This window comes from Eumetopias jubatus, unplaced genomic scaffold, assembly GCF_037043125.1.
Source record: "Eumetopias jubatus isolate StellerSeaLion01/CBP00866 unplaced genomic scaffold, mEumJub1_p1.0 scaffold_3, whole genome shotgun sequence".
Taxonomy (NCBI): Eukaryota; Metazoa; Chordata; class Mammalia; order Carnivora; family Otariidae; genus Eumetopias; species Eumetopias jubatus.
Genome location: NW_028274809.1, coordinates 77,898,826 through 77,919,035, shown reverse-complemented (window position 1 = coordinate 77,919,035; position 20,210 = coordinate 77,898,826). Strand labels below are relative to the sequence as shown.

Sequence of the window (20,210 nt, the reverse complement as noted above, 5' to 3'; positions counted from 1 at the left end):
TATTTAAATAAACTGTTCTGGCAAGGATGTTTTAAGCAACACTAAATTATACATGCTTCAGCATTTACCTTTAGCTATGTCTTCATCTTCTTTGTTTTTGTTCGATAATGTACCATTCTTGGCAGCAGATGAGACAGTCTGTAAATGTATGAGTAAAATGAACACAGGCACCGTTTCAAAGAAAACACAAGCTCTATGATTACTCGCACATGTTAATTTTTTTAAAAAACTGACGAGTTTCTTTTAAAAGTGAAGTTCTTTGTAAAAATTTGAGGTAGCAATTTTCAAATACTAAAATAAAACGTCAGAGTTTTCAAGAAAACATTATAAATTCACAAAGGGCACAAACTGGCTTACATTTTGCATCCATCTTAGTATCTGATACAGAACATGGCATACAGAAAGTACTTAAATAGGAATCTCTCCTGATTGTACTTCCCTGATCTCAACTGTCCAAGGTCTCTTATTCAGTGAGGGGCATCAAGCTCCACAAGAAGCGGCAACAAGAAGCCATGGTAATTACTGAAGAGAGAGGGCAAACAGAGACAACGGGTGCAGTTCTAGGAATACACGTTAAGCTCTCATTTAGTACTCATTGTACTTGAATCGTGGTGCTTCTTCAGGCACAGTAGGACTTAGGAAGGCATGTTTAAATTTAAAGGCACAGAAGACAGAGACGTCCACAATTCTGAACCATCAACCAGTTCTTTAAACACAGGTTTTTGACATACGAAGACAGAGCAGAAAAATGCTTGCTTTCATTACTTGTAAGGTTTTTGTCCCCAAATGCTCTTAGTTCTGGTCAACTCTAAAAGATTCTTTCTGTCTGTTTAGTCTACAGTCTAAGTTAAAATAAAATATACATTTCTCACCCTCTTAGTTTCTTTCCCTAGCCCGTATCCTAATATGAAGTGGAAGGCAAGAGGCACCGAAGCAAAACTCAAGATAGCATTCTTCTCCCACACTTAAATAGCCCACTCTGTGACTCATTATCCCTACCCTATCCCTATCCAGTAAACAGGATTTACTGTCCTACTAAAGCTATTCCCTACCTCTTCAAATAAATTTAAATATTTTATTTATTTGAGAGAAAGACTGAGAGAGAGAGAGAGAGAGACAGCATGAGAGGGGGGAGGGTCAGAGGGAGAAGCAGACTCCCTGCTGAGCAGGCAGCCGGATGCGGGACTTGATCCCGGGACTCCAGGATCATGACTTGAGCCGAAGGCAGTCGCTTAACCAACCGAGCCACCCAGGCGCCCTCCTCAAATAAATTTCTAGTCTTATAGTTCCACTCATCTATATGTAAGCCATTCACTCCAGGCAAACTCACTCTTCAACAAACAGGTCTTGAGGTTTCTCAATTCCATGAATTTGTTCATAGCATTCCTTCCCCAACAGGATCTCTTCCCTCCTATCTACTGAAATACATTCCAGTCTAAAAATTCTACCTCTTTACCATCCCAGTCTGTAGTTACCCCTCTCTTCTGGCATCTACCCCTCCCTCATCCGTAGGTGTCACTTACAATTTAGTTATTTTTCCCATGTATATAGCTACCCTCAACATTTACTATAAATTTCTTAAACATAAGTGCTCCCTCATACATCTATGCCTTTTGCATGACTCTAGCCTTAAACAGATTATTTATAGCTGATTCACTTCTCAAAGTTCTGATATATAGAAGAAATTCACTCAACAATTAGAACATCTACTAAATATAAGGCACTATCTCAGACAGGCACCTGGAGAGTAAAGGTGGGAAGGGATGATTAAGACAGACCTTGCCTAGTTTTTATATAAGATACATACCTTCAAAATAGTGTAAGGTCAACCACGGATCTAAGTGAATCTCTTACCTGAGAACCTGCTGGAGGAAAAGTAATTCCTTCTTCTTTCATTGATTTAATAGTTGCAGATATTAGACTAAACTGAGGATCCTTCTGAAACTCTTCTGACCATTCCACCATTAAAGACTTCAGTTTTTCACATACTTTAGGATGAGCCTTTTAAAGGCAAGGCAAAGAAAGAAATAAAACTATGGTTAAAGTAAGTACTTGAATTATTTAACAGATTATTATCACCAAAATTCTCTTTAATTATACAAACATCAACAAAAGTCCAGCAATCAATCCCTAGCCTAGGTGAGTGCTTGATAAATGCCTGTTTTCGTTTTAAGATAGAGTTGTTTCTTGTAAAATTACCCTTTTAACATCAATTTCTAACTCTTACTATAATGACAACAGATCTTTTATACTAAGGTTATTTCTTCTGTTTTTTTACTATGCTCAATATCAGATTAAGCTTTTTATATCAACTAAACTAAAATTCCTGGATTTTTGCCACTAATAGCAAGAGAAGCTTCAGAGTTTTTATCCCAAAGAAATCAGTAACAGAAACCCTATTGTGAAGCCCCCCCAACCCTGCTCTAAAATAAAGGTCCTCTTTGCTTGCCATCTCTAGTGTGAATCAGTACAGGCGAGTGGTTGGTTTGGACTCTGAAGTTCTAGAAACCTGGATCTGAACTTCAGCCGTGCCACGTTCTAGCTGCATGACCTGGGACTGAACTTCTCTCTAAGCCTCAGCTTCTGCATTTATAAAATAGGAATGACAAGAGAATCTAACTTTTAAGGGTTATTAAGAGCATTAAACAGGACAGTCTATGTAAAACCCTTAGAGCAGTGACTGCTTACTAACTCTAAATAAAGATTAGCTATTATCACATGTATATATGCTATGGGAAGGAAAAGAGTTTTTGGTGCTACAAATGAAAACATCCAGTTTTAGAACAGGAAGTTTATTTCATTTCAAACTTAGCTAAAAGTGATTTCATTCATAATACAACTTTATTAATGCTATAGTTAAAATGATAGACAGTATATGTACTTTTTAATGACTTAAATTTCTTCTCTTCTTAAAATTTACCTTATTTTTTATCACAGCACGTACTTCTGTTGCAAAATCACGGGAACATACTTCTAAATGAAATATCTTTCCACAGTTTGCCACACAAGCCCCAAGAAGCTATTAATTAAAATAAAAATCAATATACAAATGTTGAGATATTATCTTACTTAACTTACTGAAATAAATACACATTTAAAATTTGGGTCAAATAATAAGCTGACTTTTACTCACAGTTAACGCCTGCAGAGCAACATGAGGAACCTTATGATTTACCCTTTTCATTATGGCTTTTAGGCAATCTTTTGCTCTAAGGAAAAAAATGAAGAATATTAAGCATTTATTCAGAATTTCAACTTAAACATTAAAAATATAAGGCATTCTACTACCAAATAACTTTAAATTTAAAAATAAAATCCTGCAAACTTCACTTCATTAAAGGAATACATCTGTAAAATGATTCCACATAATATTTTGTTCACAGAACTGCGGAACTCTTAAAAAAAAAAAAAAAAGGAGGAGCTTGTTGCAAAGGTTGTATATTCCAAAATCAAGAGCCAAATAATTTCCTCTAAAAGAGAACACAGGCAGCAACCTCTCTAACCTCAGCTGTAGCAACTTCTTGCTAGACACGTTGCCAGAGACAAGGGAAGCAAGGGCAAAAATGAACAACTGGGGACCTCATCAAGATAAAAAGCTTTTACACAGCAAAGGAAACAGTCAACAAAACCAAAAGACAACGGACAGAATGGGAGAAGGTATTTGCAAATGCCTTATCAGATAAAGGGCTAATATCCAAAATCTATAAAGAACTTATCAAACTCAATACCCAAAAAACAAAAAAATCCAGTCAAGAAATGGGCAGAAGACATGAACAAACATTTCTCCAAAGAAGACATACAAATGGACAACAGACACATGAAAAAATATTCAACATCACTCAGCATGAGGGAAATACAAACCAAAACCACAGTGAGATACCACTGTACAGCAGTCAGAATGGCTAAAATTAACAAGGCAGGAAACAACAGATGTTGGCGGGGATGCGGAGAAAGGGGCACCCTCTTACACTGTTGGTGGGAATGCAAGCTGGTGCAGCCACTCTGGAAAACAGTATAGAGGTTCCTCAAAAAGTTGAAAATGTAGTGATCCGAAGAGGCACCTGAGCTCTAATGTCTATAGCAGCAATATTCACAATAGCCAAACTATGGAAAGAGCTCAGATGTCCATCAACAGATGAATGGATAAAGAAGATGTGGTATGTACACACACACACACACACACACACACACACACACACACACACACACACACAATGGAATACTACTCAGCCATCAAAAAATGAAATTTTGCCGTTTGTAACGACATGGATGGAACTACAGGGTATTATGCTAAGCGAATTAAGTCAATCAGAGAAAGACAATTACCGTATGATCTCACTCATATGTGGCATTTAAGTAACAAAATAGAGGATTATAGGAGAAGAGAGGAAAAAATAAAACAAGATGAAATCAGAGAGGGAGACAAACCATAAGAGATTCTTAATCATAGGAAACAAACTGAGAGTCGCTGGAGGGGAAGGGGGTGGGGGGATGGGGTAACTGGGTGATGGACATTGAAGAGGGCATGTGATGTAATGAGCACTGGGTATTGTATGATTGATGAATCACTGACCTCTACCTCTGACACTAATAATATATTATATGTTAATTAAGTGAATCTAAATTAAAATTTTAAAAAAGAGCCAAATAATTTCCAAAAGATCAGCACAAGAGAACTATGTCATATAAATTATCTTCTTGTTTCTTCAAGACAGATTTAGTGTTCAGACAGCAAATTCTTATCTTAAAAAAAAAAGTGCAAGATATATACTCTTCAAAGGTGTAAGTATAAACATGTATGAAGGTACCCTGAAAAGCTGTAATGTTAAATGCTTTTATCAGTCTTCTAAAGTATAATCAGTTCAGCTTATGTGCTGCATTCCCCCGCCAAAAGCACCCTTTTTTATATTCACTTTTTCATAATGATATATTTACCTACTCATTATTGGAGGGCTTCTTCAGTCTATTACATAATTTATCTACTTCATTATGAAAAGACTCCCATACATGTCTAAGTCACAGGGGAATTCCCTAAATAACTAGTCTATTCATTGTTAACATGTGTCCCTAGTGTGTCAAAGCTTTATATATCTCAGGTTTTCAGCTGAACTCTTTTCCCCTTGTTCTTTCAGGAGGAGGTTAATCCCATAAATCTGGCCACCAGGATCTCTTAACTTTTGTCCCCCAAAAGTAAAGAGCAAAATTCCATTTTCCTTTCAAAGTTACATCGGGGAAAGAGACACAGGTTATGAAGCTCCTAGACATTCATTGGGCATGACTGGGACTCTTACCCATTAGGAGTGCTTCCAACTTTGTCACATATGTCCATAATAAGACTCCAATCTTCTGTAGTGTTGTACTCATTTGTGGCTTTTTCTATAAGATATCAGCATACACAAAAATTAGGACATGTCACACTTGACAATAAAATACCAAGAAAGGCACACTAGTTAAGAAGCCCTTTTCTTTTGCCAAATATAAAAGAACCACTGAAAAACTTCAGAAGACAATTTTACTACTTTCAACTTTAAACTGTAAAACTATATGAATTAAATGTTCTAAGGTACACCAATAAAATGTCTTCTAAATAGTTAAATAACACTAAATAAATTACAAATCATCAATAATCCTATCAAATTCTAATTTGGAAGAAAGCCTTAAAAATGTATCATCACTGGTGCGCCTGGGTGGCTCAGTTAAGTGTCTGACTCTTGATACCAGCTCAGGTCCTGATCTCAGGGCTGTGAGTTCATCCCTGTGTTGAACTTAAAAAAATAATAATAATAAAATAAAAATATATCATCATATAAGGAAATATGGATTAGACTGTTCACAAAAGCATTGCTTTTACTTTTTTTTTAAGATTTTATTTACTTATTCATGAGAGAGAGAGAGAGAGAGAGAGAGAGGCAGAGGGAGAAGCAGACTCCCAAGGAGCAGGGAGCCCGATGCGGGACTCGATCCCAGGACTCTGGGATCATGACCTGAGCTGAAGGCAGACGCTTAACCATCTGAGCCACCCAGGCGCCCAAAGCATTGCTTTTAAAGAGCAAAAAAGGAAAATGGATTAATAAAATACAGTAAATTCATACAGTAGAATGTGAAAATGAGTTATACAGAACTAAAGGTACAAAAATGTATAAATCCCAAAATATAATGATTTGGTTTATACCGAGTTTAAAAAGCTAATAGTAGAATCTATAACATTCACCTAAACTTTCTTAACAGCTTTACTGAGATATAATTCACATCCCAATACAATTCACCCATTTAAAGTGTACAATTTGATTTTTTTAGCATATTCACAGACTTGTGCAACTATCACAATTATCTAATTCTAGAATATTTCATCACCCTAAAAAGAAATCCATACCCATTGGCAGTCACAGCCCAATGTCCCCCCATAACCCCCACCCTAGACAACCATGAATCCATTTCTATAAATTTGCCTAATCTGGACTTCTCGTATAAAGAGAATCATACAATATATGGCTTTTTGTGACTAGCCTCTTTTATTTAGTAGAATGTTTTCAAGTTCATCCATGTTGACGCATGTATCAGTACTTCAGTTAATTTTATTGCTGAACAATATTCCACTGTAGATATGCTTTTTTATTTATCCATTCACCAGCTGAACATTTGGTTGTTGTTCAATTGTTTCATTTTTTAACTTTTTGGCTAATATGAATAATGCAATGTTGCTATGAACATTTGTGTACAAGTTTTGTGTGGTACATACTTCTCTCCTTGGTATATATCTAAAAAAAGTGCTGAGTTGTGTGATTAATTCTATGCTTAATTTTTTAGGAACTGGCAAATAGTTTTCTAAAGCAGCTGTTCCATTTTACATTCTCACTCTACATGAATGTTTCACATAAAGTTTTAAAATATTCAATAACACTCTATATTCTCTAGTGATACTTATATAGGTAGTAGAAATATTAATAAAATGTGTAATAGTGGTAAACATTAAACTGGAGGTAGGATGGGGGTATACAGGGGCTCACTTGTATTTATAAAGTTCTGTTTATTAAGTTAGGCCCTGGAACATCTAGAGATTATTCTCAGCATGTTTTTGTGGTCTGAAGTATTTCATAATTGAAATAAAAATTAAAAAGTACAATTTAAAAAAAGCATGATGAGAAGATAATGACTGCATTATGTTGCATTTTTACTCTACTTTTTTTTTTTAAAGATTTTATTTGACAGAGAGAGAGAGAGCACGCACAAGCAGGGGCAGAGGGAGAGAGAGAAGCAGGCTTCCCATGGAGCAGGGAGCCCAATGCGGGCCTCAATCCCAGGACCCTGGGATCATGACCTGAGCCGAAGGCAGATGCTTAACTGACTGAGCCACCCAGGTGTCCCTACTCTACTTTTATAAAATTTTAAAATCAATACTTTTTTTCTGCTATTAGAGAGACAGAGATATAAAAATTACCACTTTAGAAATACTGTTTAATCTTTTCCCTTTTTAATAAATATATAATTTCAAATATGGCCAAACCTGAGTATTATATTCATATAGGCCTATCGTAATAAGCAGGAAGGATGGTAGAAATCTAGAGCTATTCCTCTTTTAAAGGCAAGGAATAATAAAAGAAGCCACAAAATGAATAGGCTTAGCAAACCTTGCAAGTAGGAAAGAGAAATACAGAATCCAGTTAACCTCAGTTAAATGCTGGAACTCACTTTTTTTTTTTTAATTATGTTATGTTAGTCACCATTCAGTGCATCATTAGTTTTTGATGTAGTGTTCCACGATTCACTGTTTGCTGTAACACCCAGTGCTCCATGCAATACACGTCCTCCTTAATACCCATCACCAGGCTAACCCATCCCCCCATCCCCCTCCCCTCTAGAACCCTCAGTTTGTTTCTCAGAGTCCATTGTCTCTCATGGTTCATCTCTCCCTCCGATTTCCCCCCCTTCATTTTTCCCTTCCTTCTCCTAATGTCCTCCAGGCTATTCCTTATGTGCCACAAATAAGTGAAAACATGATAATTGACTTTCTCTGCTTGACTTATTTCACTTAGCATAATCTCCTCCAGTTCTGTCCATGTTGATGCAAAAGTTGGGTATTCATCCCTTCTGATGGCTGAATAATATTCCATTGTATATAGGGACCACATCTTTTTTTTTTCCTCAAAGATTTTTTTATTTATTTGACAGAGAGATAGCACAAGCAGGCAGAGCAGCAGGCAGAGGGAGAGGGAAAGCAAAGCAGGCTCTCCGCTGAGTAGGGAGCCCGATGCGGGGCTCGATCCCAGGACCCTGGGATCATGACCCAAGCTGAAGGTAGCCGCTTAACCGACTGAGACACCCAGGCGCCCCGGGGCCACATCTTCTTTATCCATTCGTCTGTTGAGGGGCATCTTGGCTCTTTCCACAGTCTGGATATTGCGGACATTGCTGCTATGAACAGTAGGGTGCATGTGGCCCTTCTTTTCACTACATCTGTATCTTTGGGGTAAATGCCCAGTAGAGCAATTGCTGGGTCATAGGGTAGCTCTATTTTTAACTTTTTGAGGAACCTCCACACTGTTTTCCAAAGTGGCTGTACCACATTGCATTCCCACCAACAGTGTAAGAGGGTTCCCCTTTCTCCACAACCTCTCCAACATTCGTTGTTTCCTGCCTTGTCAATTTTTGCCATTCTAACTGGTATAAGGTGGTATCTCAATGTGGTTTTGATTTGAATTTCCCTGACGGCTAATGATGATGAACATTTTTTCATGTGTCTGTTAGCCATTTGTATGTCTGTTCATGTCTTCAGCCCATTTTTTGACTTGATTATTTGTTTTTTGGGTGTTGAGTTTGAAAAGTTCTCTATAGATCTTGGACATCAGCCCTTTACCTGTCGTGTCATTTGCAAATATCTTCTTCCATTCTGTGGGTTGCCTCTTTGTTTTGTTGACTGTTCCTCTGCTCTGCAGAAGCTTTTTATCTTGATGAAGTCCCAAAAGTTCATTTTTGCTTTTGTTTCCCTTGCCTTTGGAGACGTGTCTTGAAAGAAGTTGCTGTGCCCGATGTTGAAGAGGTTACTGCCTATGTTCTCCTCTAGGACTTTGATGGATTTCTGTCTCACATTGAGGTCTTTCATCCAGTTAGAGTTTATCTTTGTGTATGGTGTAAGCGAATGGTCAAGTTTCATTATTCTGTATATAGCTGTCCAATTTTCCCAGCACCACTTATTGAAAAGACTGTCTTTTTCCCATTGGACATTTTTCCTGCTTTGTTGAAGATTATTTGACTATAGAGTTGAGGGTCCGTATCTGGGCTCTCTATTCTGTTTATGTGTCTGTTTTTGTGCCAATACCATGCTGTCTTGGTGATCACAGCTTTGTAATATAGCTTGAAATCAGGAGCTTACTTTTAAAATCCATGCAAATTGCTTGAACTATTAATGGATGGAAAGTAATTATTGTGACGTATGTGTTGAAATGACAAGCCAGAGATTTTAGAACAGTAATACATTTTTGCCTACCATAAGTTCTAGACTCAAGCACCACACTATGAGGTGGAAACATACCTACTCAGGTCCAGCTTTTTCCCTTGTACAAAGATGACCAATTCTTCTTCTACATGGGAAGTCAGACCATGCTGTATATTTTAGAGGTTTAAAATACTTAACTATGTCTTAATTACACATCTAATAAATTCAGTGACTTCAAAAGTACAGACCAAAAAAAACTCCTAATTCTACCAACCTCTTTTGAAACTATGATGCTTATCTTTCCAGACTTTTTTCTACATGTACATGGAAGACTACTAAAAATACATGTAAAGCTAAATAAAACAGAATCATGTATGAGGTGCCTCCAAAGAGAGCACCCAAAAGCTGATAACTCCTTCCCTGCCAAAGTGATGAACAAGTTGAGAAAAATAAAATATCACTGCTATTACAAATAGAAGCTGTAGGTATACTAGACAAATGGGCTTGCTGATAGTGAACCTCAGAGGTGGGCATGCTTTAGCACTAGACAGAGACTGACCTCTCCCTGCAGAGGTAAACCCCTGCACAGCTTATATGATAGAGGAGGAGATGAAAAATCACTCAACGGCTGTAGAAAGACTAGCTAGCTCCTACACATCAATGAAGTGCATTCGTAGGGCTAACTACTCTCAAATTTACCAGTCAGATAAGTCATTACATCAAAGATGAAGTGACTTAAAGGAGCAAGAGCAGACTCAGGGTGACACTAATGGAATTCCCTTCTCAAGAAGGAAACCAGAAGTAGAGAAAAAGTATTTCCCACTAATACTTGTGATCATACTAAATATATCATTTGCTAAGCTGCATTTCGACTTATATAAACATCTATGTTCATTAATATAAACCTATACCAATACTTTTTAATAACTGCATGCTGTATCATTATATACACAGTGGCCACAAAGTACCTCCTCAAGCTAGTGAGAAGTTATCAACACACTGTGATTTTAAATCCCTAAGGCTCTCTGTTATACTCACTGGTATCATTATACATATTGATGCCCCCACAGAATAAATGTAAAATAATTAAAAGAGGTCAGGATTTCATGCAGAAGCCCTTCTACAGATGCTGCATAGCATAAATACTTTGTCTATTATATGTCTCTGCCCCACCTCTCTTCCTCTCCTCAACCCCCAAAATGAATGTAAGCTCCATGACGGCAGGAATTCTTTGTTTTGTTTACTACTATTATTTCTAATGCATAAACCAGTATCTGGAGCACACAGTAGGGTACTGAGCAAACAGTGGTTTGAAGAATAAATGAATGATGGTTGCTCCTCCATATCCTATTACCCTGGGCACAATGATGCCCAATGTGGTACCACTGAAGTCTGTACAAAGTTTTGGACCAGTAAGAGCTTCTGGATCAGCAAGTTTGCTAAGCAAACATCCAAAGGGGCTGCATAGGATCAAACTTCACTAGCAACATCACGTGGCAACAAAAGGCAATAGCACTAGTGGGCTTTATAAGGTTCCAGTTCCCTGCTTATTTACTAAAGAGGAATGACAAGACCTTTGGAACTCTCAACCAAGAGACAAGGTAAGTATGGAAAGGAATGTCTCAAGAAGGAAGCAAAGGGCTTCTTGTGCTGTGATATATAGGTAACTTTGATCTAGAGTCTGAAGAGCAAATCACATGTATTATATGTGACTTGCCAGCTTCATGCTCATCTTTTCTTTGCTTTTAAGCTCTTTTTGTTTTTGATAGGGTTTTGTTTTTGCTGTACAGATCATTCTTTCTTTCTATAGTATCATTTGGTACAGTGTTTAGAACTACCTGAAGATTAAATATTCACCTATATTATCTTTTGTATCTGTATTATTTCTCTTTTATAGATAAATCTTTAGTCTCTCTGGAATTTCATTTGGCACATGGAATGAAGTAGGGACAGAAAAATATTTTACTAATTATTTGTCAGTAGTTCCAACATCAAGGATCTATCATTTCCTCTTTGACCTGTGAAGCCAGCATCATCATTTACCAAATTTTGTCAGTACACATATGCATGAGTACAAAGAACTGAGTCTGATTTTAGACCATCTAATAACCTATTATTGATAAAACTCAACTTTTAATGATTATTTCTTCAATTTCAGCCTGTGATACACAATTAAATGTGACACCTATTAAAAACCTACCAAAAACGCTTCCAACAATTTCAAAAATACCTAAACGATATTTTTTACTTGATTTAATTTTTATAGAAAATGGAAAAATCCTGATTTGAATACTCTATCCAGCATAGTTTATGCTCTACAAATACAGGATTCACAATTACTCTTTTAAAAAAGTAAAAAATCTGAAGACTTTATAATGGCCTGCCAAAAAGGACTTCATTTTTCAAGCGAACTAAATAACAGTTAAATTATGTACTTAAACTCCTGAAAAAAATTTTAAATATTATAATTAAGGAACCATTCTTGTACAGCATTGTCACTTTGCCCAGTGTTGGGGCCATACCTCACATTATCCTGTGTCAAATGCATAGAGAGGGGAGAGAGTTTAAAAAGCCCTCCTGGGGCCTACATGCTAAATTTCCAGGGTTTGGTGGGTGTAAGTCATAATGTTTCATCACCAGGTTTTGATTACTGCATATAAAGAGCCTCAAATACACTGCATATTTCACAAAGATTCTAACAATATCACATTCAGTCCATCAATACCTATAAAGAACAAAAAGGCGCCCCCTCTACACAGTGCATTATGTTCAGCATACAACTTTAAAAAGAATTCAAGTCTACCCATAAAACTTTTAATGAAATAGGCTCTACCAGTAATTTTTAAAACTTAATTATATAAAAGAAAAATGCTCATAAGACATCTATAATGCTCCTCCTACTATGTTTGGAAATAAAAACTCATGACTGGTCTGCTTCCAACCACAGCAGAGTATCTGCTACCAGATTTGTTATTCTACCAAAAACAAGTACAAAACAGGCCACAATATATGAGGCAACTATGTTCAGGAAATGAATAACAGGCAGTGCAGGTCTGAGATCTCTGAGGGAAGGGAAATATGAAGGCCCCACGATGGCCCAAGATTTTGCCTGGGAACACTTTCCTGTCCCAACACAAGGGGAACTAGCCCAAGCAGAGCAGCTGGGATAAACAGACCAAATATCTGAGCACCAAATTTCTGGGATTTAACATGGGTCCCTTGGTCAAGGGCTAGGCTATTTGAATCTCTATGAAGTCTAGCAGAGATCACCTACTATCGGGCTGAAATGTTTGGCAGTGCAGGGAGGGAGTCCTTGGAGTTCCTGCTTATTATGGACTGAACGTTTGTATCCCCACAAAATTCAGATAATCAAGACTCAACCTACAGTGTTGCTGTATTTGGAGACTGAGCCTTTATCTAAAGGTTAAAGGAAGTCATGAGGGTGGGGCCCTGATCCAATAGGATTAGTATCCTAATAAGAAGAGACAACATGGAGCTCACTATATCTCCATACAAGCACAAAGAAGAGGTCATGTGAGCACACAATGAAAAGGCAGCCCTCTGCAATCCAAGGGAAGAGACATTTCATCAGACACCAACCCTACTGGGACCTTGCTCTTGTTCCAGTCTCTAGAACCGTAAGAAGATAAACTTGTTGTTGAATTCATCTAATTCAAGGCATTTTGTTATAGAAGCCGAAGTGGACTAATACTCCCCCCAACTAGAGTAGAGAGAACATTTCAGGCATTCAACTGAAACACAAAAAGAAAGTAAAGGTCCCCTGTAATTTAGTTCAATATCAAAATAGGCCTGTCTCACAAAGAAAACCAAACCTAACAAAAACCTAAAAGATCCCCCCCATAATATAACTACTTGAAAGAACAAAATTCAACACTCTTTAAAGAAAGACAACAGAACCTAGCCTCCTTACAAAGAATAATCATCACCAACAGCATAATATAAAAAATCACCAGTATATGAAAAAGTATCCCATAATCAAAATATAATAATAAAAAAGATAATAGCATAACTCAAATATCAGAATTAGCAAAAAAAAAAGTACTTTATAGCAGGTATTATCAAGAACTTAAAGCAAAAGGTGGTCATAATAAGTAAGTAGATGGTGAGTGCTCAGCAGAGCAAAGGAAACTATAAAATTAGAATTTCTCGAACTAAAAAGTAGGATTATCAATTAAAAAAATTCACTAGAGATGGGCTTCAAAACAGACTGGAGACTGCAGAAACAGTGAATGTAAAGAAAAATCAATAGCAGTTATCAAATTTGAAGAATAAAATAATTTTAACTGAACAGTCTCAGTATAATACTAACTTTTTAAACTTGCTATGTAACAAATTACTCCAAGTTAGTAGTTTAAAACACCACCCATTATTACCTCATAATCCTATAGTTAAAATCTAGGTATGCTTGGCTGGGTTCTATGCTCAGAGTATTACAAGACTTCTTATTGGGGGGTTTGGTGTTACTTAACTAAAACATGATAACCAAATTCACACATACTGGAACTATATAAAGTGAGGACTATCTGTACATGAAAGCAGAGTTAAAATCTTTCCTCAAATGTGTACGGAACTATCAAAACCTGGAAATAATCTAGGACAATATACACAGCATATTCTCTAAATACAATGTTGTTTTGTTTTGTTTTGTTTTAATTAGACCAAGTATAATACCCAACCACATGGAAATTGATAATCAGGACATATAAATAATTAACATTATAATAGCAATATACAAATTTGTTATAATTAGTATACAACATATCAGGATCTTTTTTCTTTTTTAAAGATTTCATTTATTTATTTGTCAGGGAGAGAGCAAGCACACAAGCTGGGGAAGCAGCAGGTGAGGGAGAAGCAGGCTCCCCGCTGAGCAAGGAGCCCAATGCGGCATTCAATCCCAGGACCCTGGGATCATGACCTGAGCTGAAGGCAGACGCTTAACCGACTGAGCCACCCAGGCGTCTCAACATACCAATATCTTGAGACATGACTCGAGCAATGCTTAGATCTTAGAGGAAAAATTGTCTTTTATGTATTAATATGAAAAAGACCAATTATTTTTATACCTTAAAATTATAGTAAGAGTTTAGGAGAAAACTGGAAAAAAATTTTTTTCAATAGTTTCTAGCAATAAACTAGAAAATGGAAAGTAAGTAAATGACTAGAATTCATTTTTGGCATCTAACAGGAAACTACAGCTCACAGCTTTTACTAAAGATACAAAAATGTTCTTTCTTTGGACCAATTCACTATGAACTAAATAATTATTATATTTTTTATCTTTTTTTTTAAGATTTTATTTTTATTCATTTGACAGACAGAGACAGCGAGAGAGGGAACACAAGCAGGGGGAGTGGGAGAGGGAGAAGCAGGCTTCCCGTGGAGCAGGGAGCCCGATGCAGGGCTCGATCCCGGGACACTGGGATCATGACCTGAGCCGAAGGCAGATGCTTAATGACTGAGCCACCCAGACACCCCTAAATAATTACTGAAAATGTAGGAGAGCCAATTCTTTCTAGTTTATAAATAAGTCATACATGTTTAATGATTAAAATAATGATATATACTTGTTATTAAGTTTCTAAACCACACAATTTTTGTGTAAATTTAGACTAAAGTATTTATGTCCAAAAACCTCAACCTGATAGATAATAAATATTTCATCATTTTCTCTGACTTTAATAACAACCAAACTTAGCATTCTAGAATATCTGGGTTTAGCATACATTTTCTCATTTACTCCTCCCTCCTTATTTAATGTTTTGGTTTGTTTGGGTGTATTTCATTGATGAGAATCTTTAGTTTATTCTGGGGAAAGCAGTAATATAAATTCTACCTTAAAATAAACTGTTCATTACCTTTTTTTTTTTTACACTGTTCATTATCTTTTAAAATGAAAACCAACTTAACAGCTCTGAGTACTGAATGGTAGGTAATAACTGAATTAAGAACAACCGTAATAGCTTCAAAACATTTTATATATGCTAAACCACTTACACTTCAATCAAATGAAGTAAGGATTCCCCATTTTATAGATGAGGAAACAGACACAGAAAACTAGTGCAAGGACATACAGCTAGTAAGTAGTTAAACAGGGACTTCAGTCTGGGGCATCTGACTCAGGGTATCCTCAAACTGCTGCTTGAGCACAATTTTTGTTCAAAACTGCTAAAGTGGGGCGCCTGGGCGGCTCAGTCGTTAAGCGTCTGCCTTTGGCTCAGGTCATGATCCCAGGGTCCTGGGGTCGAGCCCCGCATCCGGCTCCCTGCTCCGCAGGAAGCCTGCTTCTCCCTCTCTCACTCCCCCTGCTTGTCTTCCTGCTCTCACTATGTCTCTCTCTGTCAAATAAATAAATAAAATATTTTAAAAAAAACTGCTAAAGTAACTCTTCCCAACAAGTTAGTTTTCAGTTTCCCTATGTACAAATATTTTAAACATACTGAATAGGGCAAATGCAAATTCAAGTCTTGTTTATAAGGAAAGGATCATCTAACTTACATCCACATCATCTAAAAATACAATACATTTAAGAGCTTCTCAATCTGGTGGAATACAGAAGAGTGACAGTCTTTTGATTTCATACTTCACCACTAGCATTTTTGGGGGGCGCATAGGACAGTTAGGAAGGAGGGGAAAAACCACATCAAAATCATCCTTTACTGCCTTGTAATACTGTAAACCATCTATTAAAAAGGCAAAAGGTCTAGGACCAGCCTTTATATTCCTGCAAGTTCACTTTCTTCCTGGCTGATACTTCCAACACGCCCTCTCTAAACCTGTCAGGTGACACCCATGAACCCTCCCAACTCCACAAAATGGGCATGCTCATTTCCACAAACACTCTTACATCAGGGAATAGGGAAGAAACAGAAATGTAGTTAAGCATAATTTTTATTGTAATAGACCTATCAGGAAGCTTCATAGCTTCCTGCAAGATATCCTGCAAGATGGCTGGAGAAAGGGAAAAATGAGTCTCCAAAGTAGCTAAAATGTCATAGATGGAAAATCAAAAGCAGTTAGACAGGGGATCACATGACCTCTGCAAAAAACTGAGGAAATCATGATGCACATTCTGCATGCATCTGTGAAGTACACATATCACCCATTAAATACTGACGACCTGCCTTCTATACACCCAGCTCTGAAACTAACTTACTAGCCTAAGGTCTCTAGGTAGTACATCTTGGCTCAGATTCAAATCTGAATCCATGTTCTTATTTGGAGATTAAAATGGCTGCCATGCTTAAAAGAGGAGTTGTGAAAATTAAATGAAAAGAAAAATGGATGAAACACTTAAAAATAGATACTTCAAAAAAGAGGTTATTCGTTTATTTGTTTATTTATTGTAAGTAAGCCCCACACCCACCATGGGGCTTAAACTTACAACCCCAAGATCAAGAGTTGCATGTTCCACTGACTAAGCCAGCTAGGTGCCCCTCAAATAAATTTAAAGGTGTCCAACATCAATAGTCATCAGATAAATGCATATTAAAACTACAATGAGATAACACTAGAATGACTAAAATTCTTAAAAGTACACCACCAGGTACTGACAAATTTCTGACATGAAATTGAAGTAATATGAGCTAAAAACAAGTAGGTGGTACACTTCAGAACACTGATTTTCAGAGGGCATTGTCTGATACATGTCACACTGACCTTCTTAGGTTCAATCCCTAAACTAAATACAAATATTTATTCACTATCAAGTTGAGTAACAGAGCTTAGTAAGACAACAATGTCAAAAAAAAAGTTCTTCCCCTTCAACCCTCAAGGGCATAGCACTAAGTAGGAAAACCAAAACATGCACTGCTAGATTTAAGCAGAGCTTTTAGAAGAGAATGTTAAGATAATTCATCCCATGACACATGAAAGCAAAAGAAGCTGCTTCAGATAACAATAAAAAAATCCCTTTTAGTTCACATGACCTAAATCCTGAGTCTCTACAATTCTCATGTTGCATGTGAAAACTAATAAACAAATGCTTCATAAAAGAATATTTACTGACCAAAGAGTCTGTCGAGTTTTTAGCTACGATAAAAATTTCACTAGCAAACAAACTTTTCATCCTATATGTTGCTATCATTTAAAAATTATATTAAATAGGGTTACTGTACATAATAAAAATTTTTAATTCATCATTTCCCTTCATGCTTTTATAAAAGACCTATTAAAAAACAACTTCTGAGATTGCATTAAAAGTCAGTCAGAACTGTAAATACTTCATGGGATCTCCAGTTTTCGACCTTCTTTAACTAGAGGAAACTAAAGAAAATCTTCCTTGAATGGAACAGTGATAGCTGTCACAAACAAGTCTCAGTGGTAAAGAAATATTAAGTGTTCCACAGAGTGTCGTAGGAGAGGTGCTTATCCTTCAGACATCAGCAGTTATAGGTCCATTAAAAAAATTTAGAAAGACAATTACAATATTATTTCACTCATATGTGGAATTTAAGAAACAAAACAGATGAACGTATGGAAAGGGGGAAAAAGGGGGGAAAAAGAGGGAAACTATAAGAGACTCTTTGATAGAGAACAGAGGGTTGATGGAGGGAGGTGGGTGGGAGATGGGTTAGATGGGTGATGGGTATTAAGGGCACTTGTTGGGATGAGCACTGGGTGTGGTATGTACGTGATGAATCACTGAATTCTACTCCTGAAACCAATATTGCACTGCATGTTAACTGACTAGAATTTAAGAAAAAATTAAAAAATAATAATGTTAAGGGTAGTCTAAAAGATGGGAGCAAGATTTATTACTCCAAGACTTGAAGATGCCAATAAGCCAATGTGAACATCAGTCCTAAAAAGTAAAGGACGAGGGAAAAGGATGAGCAATATCAAAATGTCTCCGGTTTCTAGAAACAAGATTCTCACCAAGGGGGTTTGACAAATGTTGCTGATTGACGGATAACTGAAATAGGAAAGAAGACTATGAGCAAAAATATTTTTAGACACTTTGTAGAAGACAGGGCACCTGGGTGGCTCAGTTGGTTGAACGTCTGACTTCGACTTAGGTCATGATCTCAGGGTCCTACGAGTGAGCCCCGTGGCTGCTCAGCGGGGAGTCTGCTTGCTTGTCCTTCTCCCTCTGCCCCTCCCCCCCAACTCGTGCCCTCTCTCCATCTCTCAAATGAATAAACAAAATCTTAAAAACAAACAAAAAAAAGAAACAAAACTTTGTAAAAGACAAAGTGAAAAACCAAAAGGAGGGGGAAGGGAGAAGGTTAGATTTGGGGACACAAGGCAACCAAGGAAAGAAAAAAAATAACAGGAGATTTTAAAAAAACTATATATCCTTAAGTTTTATTTTGATATCTAAGTGATAGATGGTTAGAATTATAAGTTGTCAAGTAACTGGAGTTTGATATTCTATACTACATACTATAAACAAGGTCCACTCTTGTAACACTTAAAACACCCTTAAGGTTCTTTCATTTAAACAAAAAAAGCAGCATAGGGACACATCCACCTAAAAACACAGCTATAGTATTATGTTGCATATTTACTTGTTTCTACAAGTACAATCACCCTCTTGCCCTCTTGCCTTACTTTCAAACTATAATCTAAGTAAACTTAGAACTAATTATAAGGAATAAAACATTTACTTTTAATTATCAACATCATCAGTTCACAGGAAACAAAAATATAAATTACAATGCCTTTTCTCTTAAATGCTAAAAGAGCATAAAAAAATTCCCTTTTATGATTATAGCACTCTGATCATAAACCCATATGAAAGAACAAGGTCCAAAAACAGCTAAGACTATGAAAATGAAGAAAAACAAAACAGGGGAACTTGCCCAAGGCCACTGACATTTAAATGTGGTATTGGTGGCAGAATAGAGAACAGTGTAGAAGGACCAAAAGCAGAGACACAGGCTTCATACAAGGAATGTACTGTATGAAAGACTGTCCCAAAATCATGGGGAAAGAACAATTCAGTAAGTAGTGATTAGACAATAAATTACTGTCTACTATAGCTGATTATCCAACCAAATTCCTCCTCAGACCCTACACAAATATCAAGTCCAGGTGGATTAAAGACCTAACTGTGAAATTCAAAACTCTAAAAATCTTTCAGAAAAAAATATGACAAGATCCTCATAACCTCAGGGTAGAGAAGGCTTAAAATAAGAAAAATGAAATCAAGAAAGATAGTACCAATGAATTAAAACTTAAATTTTCTTGGGGCGCCTGGGTGGCTCACTTGGTTAAGCATCTGCCTTCGGCTCAGGTCATGGTCTCTCATTCCTGGGATGGAGTCCCACTTGGGCTCTCTGCTCAGCAGGGAGTCTGTTTCTCCCTCTCCCCCTCCCCGCCCCCGTTCGTGCATACTCTCTCTCTCTCTCAAATGAGTAAAGTCTTTAAAAAAATCCTAAATTTTCTTAATAAAAGACATCAGAAAATAAAAAGCAACAAACTGAGACACATATTCGCAATTCACACAACCAACAAGAGATTAGTAGAGAATGTATAAGGAACTCTAAAATTCAGTAAGACAAAATAATCCAACACAGTAGTAAGTAAAAGTAACAAGCAGGTAATTTACAGAAAAAGAAAACAAAACCACGAAATATGTGAAAAGATGCTCAACTTTACTAGCAATGAAGCTGAAATGAAAACACTGCCCTATTTCACACCCATCAACTTGGAAGAGATTTAAAAATATGACAACACCCAGGGTTTGTAAGGATGTGGAACAAGAAAGAACTTCACTGCCACTGTTGGTGGGAGTAAAATCTTCCACATGCAC

The 20,210-nt window shown here is 36.8% G+C and overlaps 1 protein-coding gene across 3 annotated transcripts in view; it reads right to left on the bottom strand.

Moving 5' to 3' along the window:
- STAM2 (signal transducing adaptor molecule 2) overlaps positions 1-20,210 on the bottom strand; it is a 48,297-nt gene that overhangs the window by 23,146 nt on the left and 4,941 nt on the right. For 2 of the 3 annotated variants that reach the window (XM_028113091.2, XM_028113090.2), the window contains exons 2-6: positions 5,292-5,376; positions 3,134-3,209; positions 2,921-3,019; positions 1,855-2,001; positions 69-138 (exon numbers count right to left, since the gene is read on the bottom strand). In XM_028113091.2, coding sequence (XP_027968892.1) covers positions 69-138; positions 1,855-2,001; positions 2,921-3,019; positions 3,134-3,209; positions 5,292-5,376 — 477 coding nt within the window. The remainder of the gene's footprint in view (positions 1-68; positions 139-1,854; positions 2,002-2,920; positions 3,020-3,133; positions 3,210-5,291; positions 5,377-20,210) is intronic. The other variant, XM_028113092.2, reaches the window with a different exon arrangement.